General features: G+C 43.6%; 1 protein-coding gene across 22 annotated transcripts in view; it reads left to right on the top strand.

Annotated features, from left to right (window-relative positions):
• The window catches only part of LOC106569536 (F-BAR domain only protein 2), a 78,764-nt gene that overhangs the window by 56,898 nt on the left and 3,606 nt on the right, over positions 1–18,260 (top strand). For 7 of the 22 annotated variants that reach the window (XR_006758429.1, XR_006758433.1, XR_006758431.1 and 4 more), the window contains 15 exons: positions 1,756–1,780; positions 2,570–2,617; positions 3,149–3,191; positions 3,311–3,405; positions 4,816–4,896; positions 5,688–6,344; positions 6,851–6,963; positions 7,331–7,463; positions 9,221–9,307; positions 9,960–10,019; positions 10,617–10,728; positions 15,437–15,592; positions 16,586–16,718; positions 17,479–17,678; positions 17,899–18,128. Coding sequence is in view for 17 of the 22 variants with exons in the window: in XM_045692560.1 (XP_045548516.1) it covers positions 1,756–1,780; positions 2,570–2,617; positions 3,149–3,191; positions 3,311–3,405; positions 4,816–4,896; positions 5,688–6,344; positions 6,851–6,963; positions 7,331–7,463; positions 9,221–9,307; positions 9,960–10,019; positions 10,617–10,728; positions 15,437–15,592; positions 16,586–16,718; positions 17,479–17,678; positions 17,899–18,128 (2,173 nt within the window). In the remaining 5 variants the exon portion in view is untranslated. The remainder of the gene's footprint in view (positions 1–1,755; positions 1,781–2,569; positions 2,618–3,148; positions 3,192–3,310; positions 3,406–4,815; positions 4,897–5,687; positions 6,345–6,850; positions 6,964–7,330; positions 7,464–9,220; positions 9,308–9,959; positions 10,020–10,616; positions 10,729–15,436; positions 15,593–16,585; positions 16,719–17,478; positions 17,679–17,898; positions 18,129–18,260) is intronic. The other 15 variants (XM_045692567.1, XM_045692577.1, XM_045692572.1 and 12 more) reach the window with 15 other exon arrangements.

Below are 18,260 nucleotides of genomic sequence, written 5' to 3'. Positions count from 1 at the left end.
CGGAATCTCTTTCTTTCTTGTTTTCTCATTGACCCTCTCTCCCCCTCGTCTACCATGCTCTCTCTATCTCTCTATTGCTATTTACTGTTTTATTAGGGGCATTTTGCTGCTGGGTTTGGACATTACTTGTATGTGATTCTTTAAGGAGGTTAGTCAACCATTACATTTGAGTGTTTAGAAATGTTTTTTTCAGATATGTTTTAAATAAGCATGATTCTGTGAACTTTTTGTTTTAAATGGAATGAATCAACTTTGGTGAGAATTCCTACGTTTATGGAGAATGTCTTTGTTATTTTTGAAGCATTAAGAAGTTTGTTGAGGAAAAACATTCTCTGGCTTTTCCCAGGCCTGAAATTCAGATTTGGTTCATTACAAATTAGTTTTTGCTCGACAGCAGGACTTAACATTTCAAATATTTTCTTAGTCCAACGACAAACAGCAACCTACTGTTTGTCTTTTTCTGTTTGGACTTTCACCTAAGTACCGGAATATTCCCTCCGTTTTCTTTTATTGCTCCCTCCGTCAAATCTTAAATATTTTCTTTCCACCTTAATATTGACAGAAATGTTCTGCGCTAAATGTTCTCTAGTTAAAAAATCTAGGCGATAATGAACGTTGCATCAATTTTCTTGCCATTTGTCTTTCTCCTTCTCAGTTCCCTTCTGTGCTGTTTGTTCCTTTTTGAAACGGCAGTGGAAGCCGGAATGGTTTATGTGTGACTGTGTTGAGATCTGTAGTGTGTGTGTGTGTGTGTGTGTGTGTGTGTGTGGCGGGCTACAGCCGTAATTGAACCCATTTGCTGCCTAGTGCCTGTGGGACTAAACCCAGGCCTCAGCACCACGGCGCTTTGACGCTTTAGCTGCCTCCCTCTAAACCCCTTCTGTTCCTCTTCTTCTCCTTCTTTCTCCCTCTCCTTTTTCAGTGTGTCAATAAAGGCTTTATTGGAATTAATGGTCTTAGTTTCCATTGGGTTACACAGAAGTACATCAGATCTTCTGTTGGTTGCCTGTGTTAGTGTTTGAATATCGCTCTCCTCTCTCTCTCTCGTACCTGATTGATGGCAGTGCGGGGTTAGATACTGTGTCCTGTCTGTTCTGTGCAGCTGCGTTTTTCACCCTAGGTTTAATGTCTGGTATGTGTCTGAGAAGCTTAATCCTGTGATTTACTGTCTCTTTAAAACTGATGTGGAAAAAGCCTCTCCTCAGGGAATAGTTAATAATACGCTTTTCAACCTTTCCATGTATCAATTATATTTTAGTTCGGGACAGTTTTTTGGTATTGTGAGTACCGTACCGCCACCTGATAAATATAGCCTGTATTGTGCATATCTCTGTTTTTAGAAAGTGTTATTCAGGAAGTAAGTTATTACGCAAGTGTTGATTCTGAAAGAGTAACACATTGAGGAACGTTGAGCTGTCATCTTAAATACGGGTAGTTTGAGACACTGTGTACAGGCAGAAGTGAATTCACCCTGCAGTACTGAAGATGGGTTCCATCTAGGACCTATACCAAATCGCCTACTGTCTGTTATTATAAAGACATCTAAGTACTGACAAGAACATTCCAGATACAACCATGTTTTACCTACATTTACTTCAAATGTACTTTTCTCTGATATTCAGTTTGTCTTTGTACAGTAAAATATGTTTTGGGATTGCTAGAGTCTTTTTGTTGTTGTGGAGGATGAGGGCTGAAGTTCTGTGTGTGTGTGTCTTATCCTAGCTGTAGTTAATTCATGTGTGTTTATATTCTCAGGGTCAGATGCGAAGGAACCAATCCAGTGAGTATTTTATTTGACCCCTCTCTCTCTCCACCTCCTGTTTGATGGCTGCGACCATTTTTGACTTTTTAACTTCATTTTTGTTGCCTCGGGTCGTTCTTAAAAAATACAAATAAAATCCTAGCAACCTCGCCAAAACCAACATATCCTCAGCTAAAGTAAACGTAGTTAGTTTTTTATATGTGTGTATTTGAGAGAGGACTCCGTTCCCCCCTCTAAGCTATGAGTAAGATTAATGATTCATTGCTTGTTTTTATTTTGCATGTCAGAAATGCTATTTTTCCTCCTGAGTTTTTGGCTACAATTTGTGTATTTTGCTATGTTTGATTTTCTGCTTGAACAAATGAATAGTTGTCTATAAAGGAATGCAACAAGTCACGTAACTGTCTCAAACTGTCAACTATTAGAGGATGTTAGCAAGTAAACCATGAAGAAATACATATATCACATATATTAAGTAGCATCATACACAGTTTAAATAACATCACTTTATTATCCTTTGATATTCGTATTACCATCATATCAAGTTATAGTTTTCAAGTATTTTAGCAATTTGGTAGAGCTAAGGCTGATAATGCAACTTTTTGATAGAGTTTAAGGCTGATACTATGTATATTTGGTAGAGCTAAGGCTGATAATGCAACTTTTTGATAGAGTTTAAGGCTGATACTATGTATATTTGGTAGAGCTAAGGCTGATAATGCAACTTTTTGATAGAGTTTAAGGCTGATACTATGTATATTTGGTAGAGTTAAGAGATTCATAGCCATGTGTTTTAAACATGCTCAGGGCTGTCAGGAATGCATTCCCACTCAGCGATAGGCTCTCAGGTGCTAGGTGAGTACTATACGTACCTCTCTAGTCAGTCTGCCCCAACCACCACCACACCCACCACCACACCCACCAAACATGCCATGCCAAGTAGACCTCCACCCCCCACCCTGTGGCTAATACTGTACTCTACAGCTAAAGCTAACACAAACGAACATGCTAGCTAATAAAGCAATGCTTCAAAACGCTCATCTTCAACATTTAACAAAGCTTTTCTAACACTATCTGTTTGCCACAGAGCTATGTAGTTTGATGTAGATCTGAAAATAAAATGGGTTATATTTGGGACCAATAGAGGAATGTCTTGCTGGTGGGGAACCTCTGCCACTGTACAAATAACACATTAACACACTAGTGTGAGCCACACAGAGAGCACTGCAGCCCTATCCTGTAGCATGGGCTCTCTTGCTCCCTACAGTGTGTGTTTAAACGCCTGTCTGGGTGGGGGTGAATGGGACAGGGTGTTTCCTCCACCTATGTAACCTTGTGTGTGTGCTGAGGTTAAGGTTGTTATTTGTATGTTCTCTTCTCAACCAGGCGATGAGTTGGGAAAGGCCAGAATGTCAACATATTTCAATGAGTAAGTACAGGATAAAGATTCTCCTAACTTTTTTATAGATACAAATTGGCTCAGAAACACTTGATACACGCCATTGATTGCCCTCTCCTCTCCTCTCCTCTCCTCTCCTCTCCGCGCAGTAGACCTGCTCTCAATAATGACCTTCTCTCATTGGATCCATTCGGCCCTGCCCCCACCCTAAGAGGCTCCTCCTCCTCAGTATCCTCATCAACAGGTAAGCCCCGCCCTTCAAGCGTAACAGAGCGTTTCAATGTATTCCTATGGGTGGCTGACACCAAAAGAGATAGTGTCTCAATGTAATTAAATACAATCACGTATGTCTATTTTTATTTGTGGGAATATTTTGGAACAGATTTCCTAAATGAAACCCATTTTTTGCAGAATTCCTGGTAATTGTAGCGGGTTTTTTTTCTTTTTGCGGGCTGGTTTTGGGTGCTCACTCCCAACCTAAACTGAACTTTTGTGTCTGTGTGTTTATTGTTGATAGGACTTTCTAATATGTCATGTAACCTTGGTTTTTGATTCTTTTTTTGAAAGTTTGACATCAAGTGTCGTGTGGGGAGGTTTTGCACATTTACTTTATTTTATTTACAGTTTATTTTATTTTACAGTTTTGTTATTCAATTAACTGTCTATTTTAAACTTTCTTTTATTTGATGAATAATTATTGTTACAGTTTTGATTAGTATGCATTTGGCTGTAGGGGGGGGCTGTATTTGCATTTGTAAGTACACGTGTGTTTAGTTTATTTTTCATTTCCTTTACATCCCTCTTTCTCTCGTTCACACTGTCCTGCCTCTCACTCCAGTACAGATATGTGAGAAGCTGGTTTCAGTGGCAAAGTTTATGTAGTGTGGAGTCTCTGTGCGTGTCTGTGCGTGACTGTGTGTGTTGAAATAGTGACGTTAGAACTGACCCATTGACTGGGCTAATCGTAATCCACAGTTAATTGGCACCTAGTTTGGGTCAGAGGGTTGGCGATAAGGCCTATTGGCACGTATGTTATCAAACACTATCTCGTTATTGTCAAAAGTTCCAGCTTAAAAGCCAAAAAATCTGTGTAAAGTGCCCTGGTTAGGATACTGTGATGACTCTTAAGTCCTTTTAAGACCTGTTTAAGGTCTCTGTGTACAATAGAGACATTACCAGCCATTAATACACACATACACCACATTCATCTGGCCCTGACTGGACTGCAAACATACATCTGGCCCTGACTGGACTGCAAACATGCATCTGGCCCTGACTGGACTGCAAACATACATCTGGCCCTGACTGGACTGCAAACATGCATCTGGCCCTGACTGGACTGCACACATGCATCTGGCCCTGACTGGACTGCACACATGCATCTGGCCCTGACTGGACTGCAAACATACATCTGGTCCTGACTGGACTGCAAACATGCATCTGCTTTGGAGTCAGTCATTTGGCAAGCCTGAAAGAGATGATTAGGCTATAGTTTTATTTGATTATGTAGGGCTTTCTGACTTTTGACTTTGTTCTTTTGCAGGTAGTTATTTTAGCCCATTCTTTGCGGTTTGCTTTAGTTGCTGTGTTGTTTTCTATCTCTGTGTGTTAACCCTCCCTTCTCCCCCTTTACCCCCGCCTCCTCCTCTTCCAGACATCGACTCTCTTTTCCTCTCCATTCCTCTATGTCCTCTACACATTAACGAGTCCCCTGTGTTTCTGCCAGGGGAGGCAGGTAAAATGTTTGCCCTAACTGCACCGATTTAGACCCGTGTTTTCTGTGCGGTTGCACTGTACTGAATCTGTGTCCAACTATCTAACCTCATTTACAAAAAGCCTTAACATTGCATCCAACGTTTTATTCAGTAGCTTGTTGTTGTTGGTGTTTGGTGATTATTTTTCTTCAATGTTTGTGCCAATTTTTTCCAATCCACTCTTTTATTGTAGGATTTCAGTGATGGACTGTTAGTTGTAGTTGTGTATTCTTTGTACAACCAATCCAATGAGGAAGATGGATAACTGAATTCGTGTTGGATTGAGAGCCCTGCCTAGCTTTGATAAGCTGAGCGGGCTGTGTGGCACGGCTGTGTGGCACGGCTATGTGGCACGGCTGTGTCGGCGTGGTGTGAGGACCTAACACTCCAAGTCAGAGTAGCTGATATCCTCTCAACCAGCTGTAATCCTCTAACACTATTTATTAGCAGTTAAGACTGAAACATGCCAGGCATTCATTCCTGTCACAGCCTGACACTCACATTGCCTAATGTTGCACAGAGATTGCATAGGATTGCAGTTCACAGTGAACTATGCCTACACCTGGCTGTTCCATGGATGGAAAGTAGTTTAATTATAGTAATCTGTAGATGGGCATCCCCAAGCCTTGTTCTTTGAGTGAAAAAAAAGTACTATTTTGTTCAGTATAATGCAACAGAAATCATTATATGACGTAGGAATATAAAGATGTTTGCATGAGTACCTTTGTAAATGTTAGCTAGTATGGTTCCTCCTCCTTACTCTGTGGTATAGGTTCATCACTCTGCCCTGCCCTAGACGGTCATGTGCCATCTACAGATGAGGGGGTGTTACAGCAGGAGCTCTCCTCTCCCCCACCTGCAGACGGCCTGCAGCAGGCCAAAGGAGAGGTCACCCCTCTACCTTCCTCCACCACCACTACCACCACCACCTTCTCTCCATGGAACTCACCAGCTGACCCCTTTCTGGCCCTGAAGCCTATCCGCCCGGCCCAGAGCACCCCCATCACCCGGCAGGATGAGCCCATAGAACCCCAGGATCCAACCCCAGCCCCCGCAGGCCCAGCCCCCGCAGGCCCAGACCCAACCAGCATGCCTCAGGGAGAGAACCAGTCTGCCTTTACCTGGTCCCAGAGCCAGTGGATCGACGTCAACGACGACTTTGTGCCAGTCCAACGCCAGCAGAGCTGCGGTCCGGGTACAGGTCCGGTCAACCGCGACCGGACCCAGTCTAACCCTCCTACCGGCAGGCCTCAGTCTTGCCGGTCCATCTGTTTCTTCTCTGATGACCCCGCTGACCCCTATAATAAGATGGCGCTGAGCAGTGGGGTTGTGGAGGTCAGCACCTCCTCTGTCTCTGAGGTCTTTTCAGCACTGACAGAGGGGATGGTGACAGCAGCAGCAGCAGCAGCAGCTAGCCAAGCACACAACGGTAACCTCTAGCATGGCATAAACTGAGATGGGTTTTTTCCTGAGTGAAGTGTAAAGTTTTGCCTTTGCCATTTTTCTCTTTTGTACTACTTTTTAAATTTTTTTTGCAGTTTCCAGCTTTTATAACTATTATTTTATTTCTACCTTATTTACAATATGTTTTGTTGAATAATGTATTTTTCATTTAATGTGGCTTTTTGTTTTTGTTTTGAGGGGCATATGCTTGTTTGCCTTAGAGAATTGTTAACACAAAGTTTTGTGAGTGATTGGAATTGTGTTCTGTATTCATTTTATGCTTTAGAATTTGTGCATGTCGTGACTTCTGTGTTGATGCATGGTTTTGCATTACTTTGAGTGACTCAGTGATGTCTAAAAAGTTCAAATTGCACTGAACCTGTTAAGAATTGTATCAGAAGTATATTACATATAGTGCAGCATGTTTTACCTCATCATACCCTGGATTCTTACTGGAAGTTCTTTCCTTTTTGTCCCTCCTCCTCCCTGCAGTGCCTGCCCTGGCCCGACCCACTACCCCTCAAACTGGGGCCATGGTGGCTCCTCCACGACCCTCTTCCAGACCCAAACTACCCACAGGAAAACTCACAGGAATCAATGAAATTGTGAGTACCTGCCCAGTATCAATCTCCACGTGAGTACCTGCCCAGTATCAATCTCCACGTGAGTACCTGCCCAGTATCAATCTCCACGTGAGTACCTGCCCAGTATCAATCTCCACGTGAGTACCTGCCCAGTATCAATCTCCACGAGAGTACCTGCCCAGTATCAATCTCCACGTGAGTACCTGCCCAGTATCTGATAGAGAATCTCCAGTATCTTCACTAGACTTAGAGAACCTAAACTGTGGGTATTGAGTATTGAGTATTGTTTTTTTGTTTTTTTACTCTTGCTATTTACACTGTATGGGGTTAATTAGTGGTATCCATTACCATTGGTTGATTTCTGGGTTTGTGCTGTCTAACCAACCAGGTGCGGCCGTTCAGTCCGACCAAAACGTTGTCCAACGCCAGTCCTCCTCCGGCTGCTCCCCTGGCCCGGGCAGAGAGCTCCTCCTCCCTGTCCTCCACTGCCTCTCTCAGTGCCTCCAACACACCCACAGTGGGTAAGGACATAACCAAGCTCCATCACCTCCTCTCTCTGCGCTCTACTCCTCTTTACAGTCTTCTCCTCTCCATTCCCCTCTTCTCCTTTCACCTCCTCCCCTCTCCCTCAATTCATATTTCTTTATCACTTCTTCTCATCCCTCTCTCCTCCCTTATATATTCCCTTTCCTCTCCTCCTTCCTCTTTTATGTAGTCCCTTTCCTCTCCTCCTTCCTCTTTTATATAGTCCCTTTCCTCTCCTCCTTCCTCTTTTATATAGTCCCTTTCCTCTCCTCTTTCCTCTTTTATATAGTGCCTTTCCTCTCCTCCTTCCTCTTTTATATAGTCCCTTTCCTCTCCTCTTTCCTCTTTTATATAGTCCCTTTCCTCTCCTCTTTCCTCTTTTATATAGTCCCTTTCCTCTCCTCCTTCCTCTTTTATATAGTGCCTTTCCTCTCCTCCTTCCTCTTTTATATAGTCCCTTTCCTCTCCTCTTTCCTCTTTTATATAGTCCCTTTCCTCTCCTCCTTCCTCTTTTATATAGTCCCTTTCCTCTCCTCCTTCCTCTTTTATATAGTCCCTTTCCTCTCCTCTTTCCTCTTTTATATAGTCCCTTTCCTCTCCTCTTTCCTCTTTTATATAGTCCCTTTCCTCTCCTCCTTCCTCTTTTATATAGTGCCTTTCCTCTCCTCCTTCCTCTTTTATATAGTGCCTTTCCTCTCCTCCTTCCTCTTTTATATAGTGCCTTTCCTCTCCTCCTTCCTCTTTTATATAGTGCCTTTCCTCTCTTTCCTCTTTTATATAGTCCCTCTCCTCTTTCCTCTTTTATATAGTGCCTTTCCTCTCTTTCCTCTTTTATATAGTCCCTCTCCTCTTTCCTCTTTTATATAGTGCCTTTCCTCTCCTCTTTCCTCTTTTATATAGTCCCTTTCCTCTCCTCCTTCCTCTTTTATATAGTCCCTTTCCTCTCCTCCTTCCTCTTTTATATAGTGCCTTTCCTCTCCTCCTTCCTCTTTTATATAGTGCCTTTCCTCTCCTCCTTCCTCTTTTATATAGTGCCTTTCCTCTCCTCCTTCCTCTTTTATATAGTGCCTTTTCTCTCTTTCCTCTTTTATATAGTCCCTCTCCTCTTTCCTCTTTTATATAGTGCCTTTCCTCTCTTTCCTCTTTTATATAGTCCCTCTCCTCTTTCCTCTTTTATATAGTGCCTTTCCTCTCCTCTTTCCTCTTTTATATAGTGCCTTTCCTCTCTTTCCTCTTTTATATAGTCCCTCTCCTCTTTCCTCTTTTATATAGTGCCTTTCCTCTCCTCTTTCCTCTTTTATATAGTCCCTTTCCTCTCCTCCTTCCTCTTTTATATAGTCCCTTTCCTCTCCTCCTTCCTCTTTTATATAGTGCCTTTCCTCTCCTCCTTCCTCTTTTATATAGTGCCTTTCCTCTCCTCCTTCCTCTTTTATATAGTGCCTTTCCTCTCTTTCCTCTTTTCCCTCTCCTCTTTCCTCTTTTATATAGTGCCTTTCCTCTCTTTCCTCTTTTAATAGTCCCTCTCTCTTCCTCTTTTATATAGTGCCTTTCCTCTCCTCCTTCCTCTTTTATATAGTCCCTTTCCTCTCCTCTTTCCTCTTTTATATAGTCCCTCTCCTCCCTCTCGTATTCCCTTTCCTCCCCATATTTTCTGCTTGTTTCCTTTCCTCCACTCTCACCTGACCTAAACCCACTTCTTGTCTTTAAACCTTATTGGGCTTCTCTCCTTCCCTCACTCCTCTCCTCCTCACAGGGCCTGAGCGTATCTTTCGTCCCTCCCTCTCCTCTCCGGAACCAGAGTTCCTCCTTTCTCCCTGTCCTCTGTTACTCCTCAGCCAAAGTGAGTCCCCTCTCTTCCTCCTCCTCCCTCTACTGCAGTGGTTCCAAACCAGGGTTACTAGGACCCCTGGGGGTACTTGGTCTATGCACAGGGGTACTTGAGAAGACTAATTAGACCATAGACCTACTGTTAAAATGCACAAAGGAGTACTTCAGGGGAACCCCGGGTAGAGCAAAATTCAGTTTGTGGTACAGTAACCGAGAAAAGGGTTTTATTGTCACAAACTGGATAGGTGCAGTGAAATGTGCTGTTTTGCAGGGTCATCTATTGTAGTACAGCGCCCCTGGAGCAAATGAAGGTTAAGTGCCTTGCTCAATGGCACATCAACAGGTTTTTCACCTTGACAGCTTGGGGATTTGAACCAGCAACCTTTCTGTTACTGGCCCAACGCTCTAACCGCTAGGCTACCTGCCACCCAGTGGGAACCACTGCTTTACTGTTCTGTCTCTGTGAAGCCTACTACACAGTGTCTTTAGGGTTTCTCACCATTCTAATCTCACACAAACGCTCACATTCACACACAGGTGTTTTGGTTGAGAGCCCATTACCTTGTACCATCTCACCTGCCCAGTACCATCAACCTCACCTCATCTCACCACTTTCTGTGGCTTTTTGGTTTCTTTCCTATTTTTCTTTTGTTGGGCCTTTAAAGAGGATGATGGTTTCATCGGGAAGCTGCCCACCTTTGAGAAGTGCTGTGAAACGCCTTCAGGTAGGGCGTGTGGTCAGTCAGCCCGGACATGCCCCTTTTTGTGACACACTAACAATGTCTGCCTGCTCATGAAAAATATATCTTCTTAAAGTGTCTCTGACAGCGTAATCAACATAATAACGAGTTCAGCATGTTTGTGTTCTGTTGAATAACAAGTCTGGAGGTAGGAAGTTCATTCCAGTATTTAACTTTCTGACTCAAAGATCCCTAACAGTTATTCACTCAAATGATGAATGGTAACCTGACTTAATAATACCTCCTCTTTTATTCAAACAAAATGTCATTCCTGGACAGGTAGGATTATTTTTGCATGTAATGGCTTGGATATTTTGAAATGGAATTGTTCCTCATTTTCTCCGTAATGACTGACCTTATTTGGTAACTTAACTGTGTTCTTCAGGTGTTGTTTTTTGCATGAATAAGTGTGATGCTTTTGATATTGAATTGTATACTTCAGTAATAATAACAGTACACTCATTCCATCTTGTTTGGTCTTACTCTCTCGTCCTCTCAACCTGTCCCGCTCCCTCTTTACCTCCCTCTCCCTCTACCTCACTCCATTTCTCCACCCCCACCTTCATTCCCTCCCTCTCTCAGGGACGTCTCGCGGTCCCAGCCCAGTGACCCTGGCGTCCCAGGATGCCTTGCCCATTGCTGTGGCCTTCACAGAGTCTGTTAATGCCTACTTCAAAGGAGCTGATCCCGCTAAGTGAGTCTCACATGACCACCTACAGCTCAGAGAGCTGGCCCCAGCCTGGGTCTGACACACACTGCACGCAAGCCAACACACACCTCACACGTACAGTACCAGTCAAAATTTGGGATACACCGACTCATTCAAGGGTTTTTCTTTATTTTGACTATTTTCTACATTATAGAATAATAGGGAAGACATCAAAACAATGAAATAACACATATGGAATCATGTAGTAGCCAAAAAGTGTTAAATTAATCAAAATATATTTTAGATTCTTCGAAGTAGCCACCCTTTGCCTTGATGACAGCTTTGCACACTCTTGGCATTCTCTCAACCAGCTTCACCTGGAATGCTTTTCCAACAGTCTTGAGGGAGTTCCCACATATGCTGAGATCTTGTTGGCTGCTTTTCCTTCACTCTTCGGTCCAACTCATCCCAAACCATCTCAATTGGGTTGAGGTCGGTGATTGTGGAGGCCAGGTCATCTGATGCAGCACTCCATCACTCTCCTTCTTGGTGAAATAGCCTGTACACAGCCTGGAGGTGTGTGTTGGGTCATTGTCCTGTTGAAAAACAAATGATAAATCCACTAAGCTCAAACCAGATGGGATGGCGTATCGCTGCAGAATGCTTTGGTAGCCATGTGGATTAAGTGTGCCTTGAATTCTAAATAAATCACTGACAGTGTAACCAGCAAAGCACCATCACACCACCTCCTCCATGCTTTACGGTGGGAACCACACGTGCGGTTGGAACCAAGAATCTCACATTTGGACTCATCAGACCAAAGGACAGATTTCTACCGGTCTAATGTCCATTGCTCGTGTTTCTTGGCGCAAGCAAGTATCTTCATCGTATTGGTGTCCTTTAGTAGTGGTTTCTGTGCAGCAATTCGACCATGAAGGCCTGATTCACGCAGTCTCCTCTGAACAGTTGATGATGAGATGTGTCTGTTACTTGAACTCTGTGTAGTATTTATTTGGGCTGCAATCTGAGGCTGGTAGCTCTAATGAACTTATCCTCTGCAGCAGAGGTAACGCTGGGTCTTCATTACATGTGGCGGTCCTCATGAGAGCCAGTTTCATCATAGCACTTGATGGTTGTTGTGACTGCATTGACTGACCTTCATGTCTTAAAGTAATGATGGACTGTCATTTCGATTTTGTTATTTGAGCTGTTCTTGCCATAATATGGACTTGGTCGTTTACCAAATAGTCCTATCTTCTGTATACCACCCCTACCTTGTCACAACACATCTGATTGTCTCAAACGCATTAAGAAGGAAATATATTCCACAAATTAACTTTTAACAAGGGACACCCGTTAATTGGTTGAGAGAATGCCAAGAGGGTTCAAAGCTGTCATCAAGGCAAAGGGTGGATTTCTTTTTTGGTTACTACATGATTCCATATGTGTTATTTCATAGTTTTGATGTCTTCACTATTATTCTACAATGTAGAAAATAGTCAAAATAAAGAAAAACCCTTGAATGAGTAGCTGTGTCCAAACTTTTGACTGGTGCTGTAGACACACACACACACACACACACACACACACACACACACACACACACACACCATGAACAACCATTGGGGCATACACTGAATGTATAAAACATTAGAAACACCTTCCTAATATTGAGTTGCACCCCCTTTTGCCCTCAGAACAGCCTCAATTTGTCGGGGCATGGACTCTACACCTGTCAAGCATTCCACAGGGATGCTGGCTCATGTGACTCGAATGCTTCCCACAGTTGTGTCAAGTTGGCTGGATGTCCTTTGGGTGTTGGACCATTCTTGATATATACGGGAAACTGTTGAGTGTGAACAACCCAGCAGCGTTGCAGTTCTTGACACACTCAAACCGGTGCGCCTGGCACCTACTACCATACCCCGTTCAAAAGCACTTAAATATTTTGTCTTGCCCATTCACCCTCTGAATGGCACACATACACAATCCATGTTTCAATGGATTAAAAGGCTTAAAAATCCTTCTTTAGGCCGCCCAAGTGGCACAGTGATCAAAGGCACTGCATCGCAGTGCTAGAGGTGTCATTACAGACCTGGGTTCGATCCCGGGCTCTATCACAACCGGCCGTGGTCGGGAGTTCCATAGGGTGGTGCACAATTTGCCCAGCATCGTCTGGGTTAAGGGAGGGTTTGTCTGGGGGGGCTTTACTTGGCTCATCGCGCTCCAGCGACTCCTTGTGGCGGGCCGGGCGCCTACAGGCTGACCTCGGACATCAGTTGAACTGTGTTTCCTCTGACACACTGGCTTCCGGGTTAAGTGGGCGCGGTTTGGCGGGTCATGTTTCGAAGGATGCATGACTCAACCTTCGCCTCCCGAACCCATTGGGGAGTTGCAGCGATGAGACAAGATCTAAATTGGGGAGAATAAAGGAAAAACATTATAGAAGCATGAATCTGTCTCCTCCCCTTCATCTACACTGATTGAAGAGGATTTAACAAGTGACATCAATAAGGCATCATAGTTTTCACCTGGATTCACCTGGTCAGTCTGTCATGGAAAGAGCAGTTCTTAATGTTTTGTAAACTCATACTGCATTCTGGTATTCAACTCGTCCATACACATAATATGTTTCACAAATAATTACACAGGCTAAACTTTGCTCCATATTTCACACTTATCTTACACAAGCATGACGAGCCAGTGGGCCTCTCTCTCTCTCTCTGTGTGTGTCCGGGTTTCCAATAGGAAAATGTGTTGCCGGACATTTAACCGGTAGCATTTTAATTTACAGGACATTTAAGAAATGTACCGGACCCACGTGCATTGGGTGAGTAACCTGATTAGGACGTCCACCCATAGTGCTCAGAATGACAGAAATCACATTTAGTTTATGGTATTTCATCTTAACACAACATGCAACTCAAAGATGGAACGGTGTGTGTCCTTCTTAACGATTTCCAAAGCGCAATTTGAAGATGTAAGAATAACTGTCCACATATGCTTTTCCTCAGCCAACAAGATGAGTAGCGAACAGCAAAATCACTGGCCTATGTCAATCTACTATCGCCCGTAATAAAAAAGTTGACTTATTCTATTGGTCATCTTGTCATTCTGTGCGAGAAAGAAAGAAATAGCCTATTCCAAACAGACTCTAGGACAGTTGTGGGACGATAGATCCCAAAATCATACAGCCAGTAGACCTAGGCTACATCCAAAAATTGTTAAAGTAATGAGGATCATGCAACAGATCAGAACGTTTAGCTTAAAATGTTGATCAAATATTGTTTCTTTACATTATAAGTGCAGCAATGTGCACAGTGCAGTAGGCTATATGCGAATGTTTGTTCAGAAACACACTGCACATGTGAGCGGTTTCATGAGATGTAAATATCAGTGAGAAATTTAGAAAGAGGGAGAGATCTAAAGACTAGCACGGGTTACTAATATGACTAGGATTGTGCCTTTGGCTACTGGCCAATGAAATAAATTTGATTTGAAAACCAATAGAACGTGAGAGAAATAGGCTACTGGTTTCAATGGCATATGGAAGTCTTTATAAAATAATTGCCTGCGCGTTTGGTTGGATTTTGGCTAGGCTACTTTGAAGCAAGGTAAGAAATTCCACGTAATATGTAGTAAAACCATCAAGTTTCAGGTAATTTAAGCATATGTTTTCAAAATGCATACTACCTCCAGCTCATTGCAAAGTGGTGTGTGACGCGCTGAAGCGTGCCTAGTTGCCTATGCACTTGAGTCGGAAGTACGCTTAAATGACCAGAAATAAAAATAGCAGCTATTTTTAATCGTGGCCATTGTTTTCAACACACAATTGCATTTAGAATTGCTGCTCAATTATTGGGCTTATAAAAGCATGTTTCACTGCAGCAGCATCAAACAGCTGTTTGATGAGCTGTAGCAGCAGCTCTCGTGCTACATCGTGCTACATCGTGCTACATCGACTGGTATTTCAATCAATGAATAGGCTGAAATGCCCCTTTTTCTTTTCTCCCTGACAATTGGCCGGCGCCAATTTTATTTATTTCATTTTCATTTTTTGGGGTCAAAATCCATCTATTAGCGGCTAATGGAAACCCTGGTGTGTTTGTGCGCACGTGCGTGCACGTGTGTGTCTGCTTGTGTGGAATGTTTAAGATTTTGGTAGGCCGACACCATTCTTTCAGAGTGGATAACCCACACGGGGCAGATTATAGTCTGGGGCAGAGAAAACATACACCCTTTTATTGGTTAACTGCTGTTAAATTGCTGCTGTGCAGAAGGCTTATTTTTGCAGGGATTAGCGAATGGAACATTTCATAAGCATTGCAGCGGACACACAGGGCAGGGATAAGTCTTGCACATGGACCACACTGCAGCAGACTGGGATGGGGTTAGACCAGTTGGTCTTGTTTAGATTTGGACTAAGGTAGCCTTGGACTGGGTCTAATTTAGACTTGGGGTTCTATTTAATTGATGTAAAGGTAATTTCCGATTGAGCCGATATGGATTTAATAGAGCTCTTGGACTGAGTTGAACTGGGTCTAATTTAGACTTGGACTGAGTTCTGTCCGGATTTAGATCACTGGACTAACTAAAACTGAGACTGTGTGAACTGCTTCAGGCTATAGAACTCTGTGGTAGACTGGACTAGTGGACAGAGGCTTAAAAACCCTTTGTGTGCTGCTGTGCCCCTCAGCGGCATAGTGAATATCACCTTTAACCCTTAATGTGCTGTCACTCCTTTACTCTCTAGGTGCATAGTGAAGATCACAGGTGACATGACCCTGTCCTTCCCCATGGGTATCATCAAGGTGTTCACCAGTAACCCCTCCCCTGCCATGCTCACCTTCAAACTGAAGAACACCTCCAAGCTGGAGCAGATCCTCCCCAACCAGACACTTCTGTTCAGGTGAGTGGAGAAACTCAAATGTTCAGATCATGTTTTATTCACAGTTGAATGGTTAAACATTCAGACAATGTTTGAAATAATCTGATGGATCTGTAGTTACCATACAGGTGTGTAGGACCACAGAGAAACATTCAGCTAATGATTAGTACTTATTCTATATCAGTAAAGGCCACATTCCAATACAACTGTGTGTGCGTGCGTGCATAATGAACCAAAGGAAGTCTAACACTGTTTGAAAACCAAACTGGAGCATGTCAGTCTATCAGGGAGCCAGCCAGTAGGGAGAGGGGTGTTGATGGGATGAGGGGGACGGGACGGAGGATGAGGGGATAGAGGGGTATGTGGGGGGGGGAAATTGGATTTCATCAGTCATAAAGCTTTCATTCTCCTGACAGGGAACTATTTTCCACCATTCCTCCTCAGACATTAGTTTCATAACAAGCCATGTCTACAAGAGTGTTGCATCAACTTTCAACAAGCTATCACCTCATTCCGCACGCGCCATCACCTCATTCCGCACGCGCCATCACCTCATTCCGCACGCGCCATCACCTGATTCCGCACGCGCCATCACCTGATTCCGCACGCGCCATCACCTCATTCCGCACGCGCTATCATCGCACGCGCTATCATCGCACGCGCTATCATCGCACGCGCTATCACCTCATTCCGCACGCGCTATCACCTCATTCCGCACGCGCTATCACCTCTCAGTTAAAGCTTGTTGTGTTTTCTCTGGTATAGCCAGCATGTATCTAGCCATATCCATCTTTATTTTCTTCCCTCTTTTCTTTCTCTCCTTCTTGCTCTGCTTTCCCTGGGTAACCCTGAGACCACATAGCTGGACTAATTGAATCAAATGGAATTCAGATTTAATAGCTGGGTGGCAATAAAAGGGTCATTCTTTCCAAGCTATTGGAGCTCTGTACACACACAGAGCCACTGAGCAGAGCAATGAATAATTGAGTCATCGTTTTCCCGTGTGTGATCCAGTGATCCCTCACAAAGTGATGCTCATACCAAGGATTTTTGGTTCAACATGCAAGCTCTCACATCGTACCTCAGGAAAGCCTCAGAGCAGAACCCTGCTGCATCCTACCACAACGTTGACATCCTCAAATACCAGGTTGGTCCCAGACTAAACTAAATCATCTTCAGTATACTGTAGACTCCTATACTATACACTCACTCTTGTAGTAATAATGCAAAAGTCTAAAAGTAAAATGTTTTTGACTCCAAATATGACACACTTATTACCATCACTTTTGAATTTGTAAATGTATTTATCGAACGGTTTATGAATGTATTAATTGTTTTTGGTATATCTTCACATTGGTATGAATGATTTGGGAGACGGTCAGGAATGTGTAATAGTTTTTTTTATTTCTTACCCAAATTACTGCGCACCGTGTAAAGGCACGGGGAAACAAACACCATACAAAACACAGGGTAGAAACCCAAACAAAAGATCGAGGAGTACCTCAAATAAATAACACAAGCGCACAATGATTAACACACAGGACGAGACCCGTAATCATCTGCACAATGATTAACACACGGGACGAGACCCGTAATCATCTGCACAATGATTAACACACGGGACGAGACCCGTAATCATCTGCACAATGATTAACACACGGGACGAGACCCGTAATCATCTGCACAATCCACAAGGGCACGAAAGCCAAAACACACAGCACAGGTACTCACCCGTACCAACGGACATTGTAACTCGACAGCACAATGGTGAACCAAGGACACACTATACAATTACTAATCACTGGGAATAGGGGCCAGGTGTGCCTAATGAAAGTTCCGGAGGGATCCATGACACATGATATTTGCCCTTTACCCTCTGACCTCATGCTGTGTCCCTGTGTATGCAGGTGTCCTCTAAAGGAATCGCATCGACCCCTCTGAACCTGGCAGTGTACTGGAAGTGTGACCCCGCCACCACTGACCTGAGGCTGGACTACCACTACAACCCAGAGTCCATGCTCTGTCCTGGCCCTCTCTCCAACGTACAGGTCCTAGTGCCTGTAGATGGAGGGGTCACCAACATGCAGTCCCTGCCGAATGCTATCTGGTGAGAGAAACGACCAGAGAATATGTGGACATCATTACTTTTTAGTTATTGACGCTTTGAATGATTGATTGACTCGTATTGACTGATTGATATGAATTTTTCCATGACAAAAGTAGTAATAGTGTATCGATGGTTTTCATGTCTCTGCGATAGAGAGTGGTAGTACAACTACGTGTGTAAGCTACATATTCACAAGTCTTCTTTCGTCTCTTTCCACCAGGAACTCAGAGCTTAATAAGTCTCTCTGGAAGCTGAGTGATATCTCTGAGAAGTCTGATAATGAAGGCTCGGGGTCTCTGAGGGCTAAGTTTGAGCTCTCCGACGGCCCGTCCACCCCAACCACCCTGGCTGTGCAGTTTATGAGTGAGGGGAGCACGCTGTCTGGGGTGGACATAGAGCTGTTGGGAACCGGGTACAGACTGTCCCTCAACAAGAAGAGGTTTGCCACGGGTACGTATAGGACCAGAACCTAGACACAAAATCTGACAACTGATGAAGGCTTGTGCAGCTGAAACGTATAGGTGCAGGAATGAAGCAGAGCAGTATAAACTGTGAATGGGGTTTATTTTTCCCTACTCGCCA

The sequence above is a fragment of the Salmo salar genome, chromosome ssa01 (genome assembly GCF_905237065.1).
Source record: "Salmo salar chromosome ssa01, Ssal_v3.1, whole genome shotgun sequence".
Classification (NCBI taxonomy): Eukaryota; Metazoa; Chordata; class Actinopteri; order Salmoniformes; family Salmonidae; genus Salmo; species Salmo salar.
This window is presented reverse-complemented; position numbering and strand designations above follow the sequence as displayed.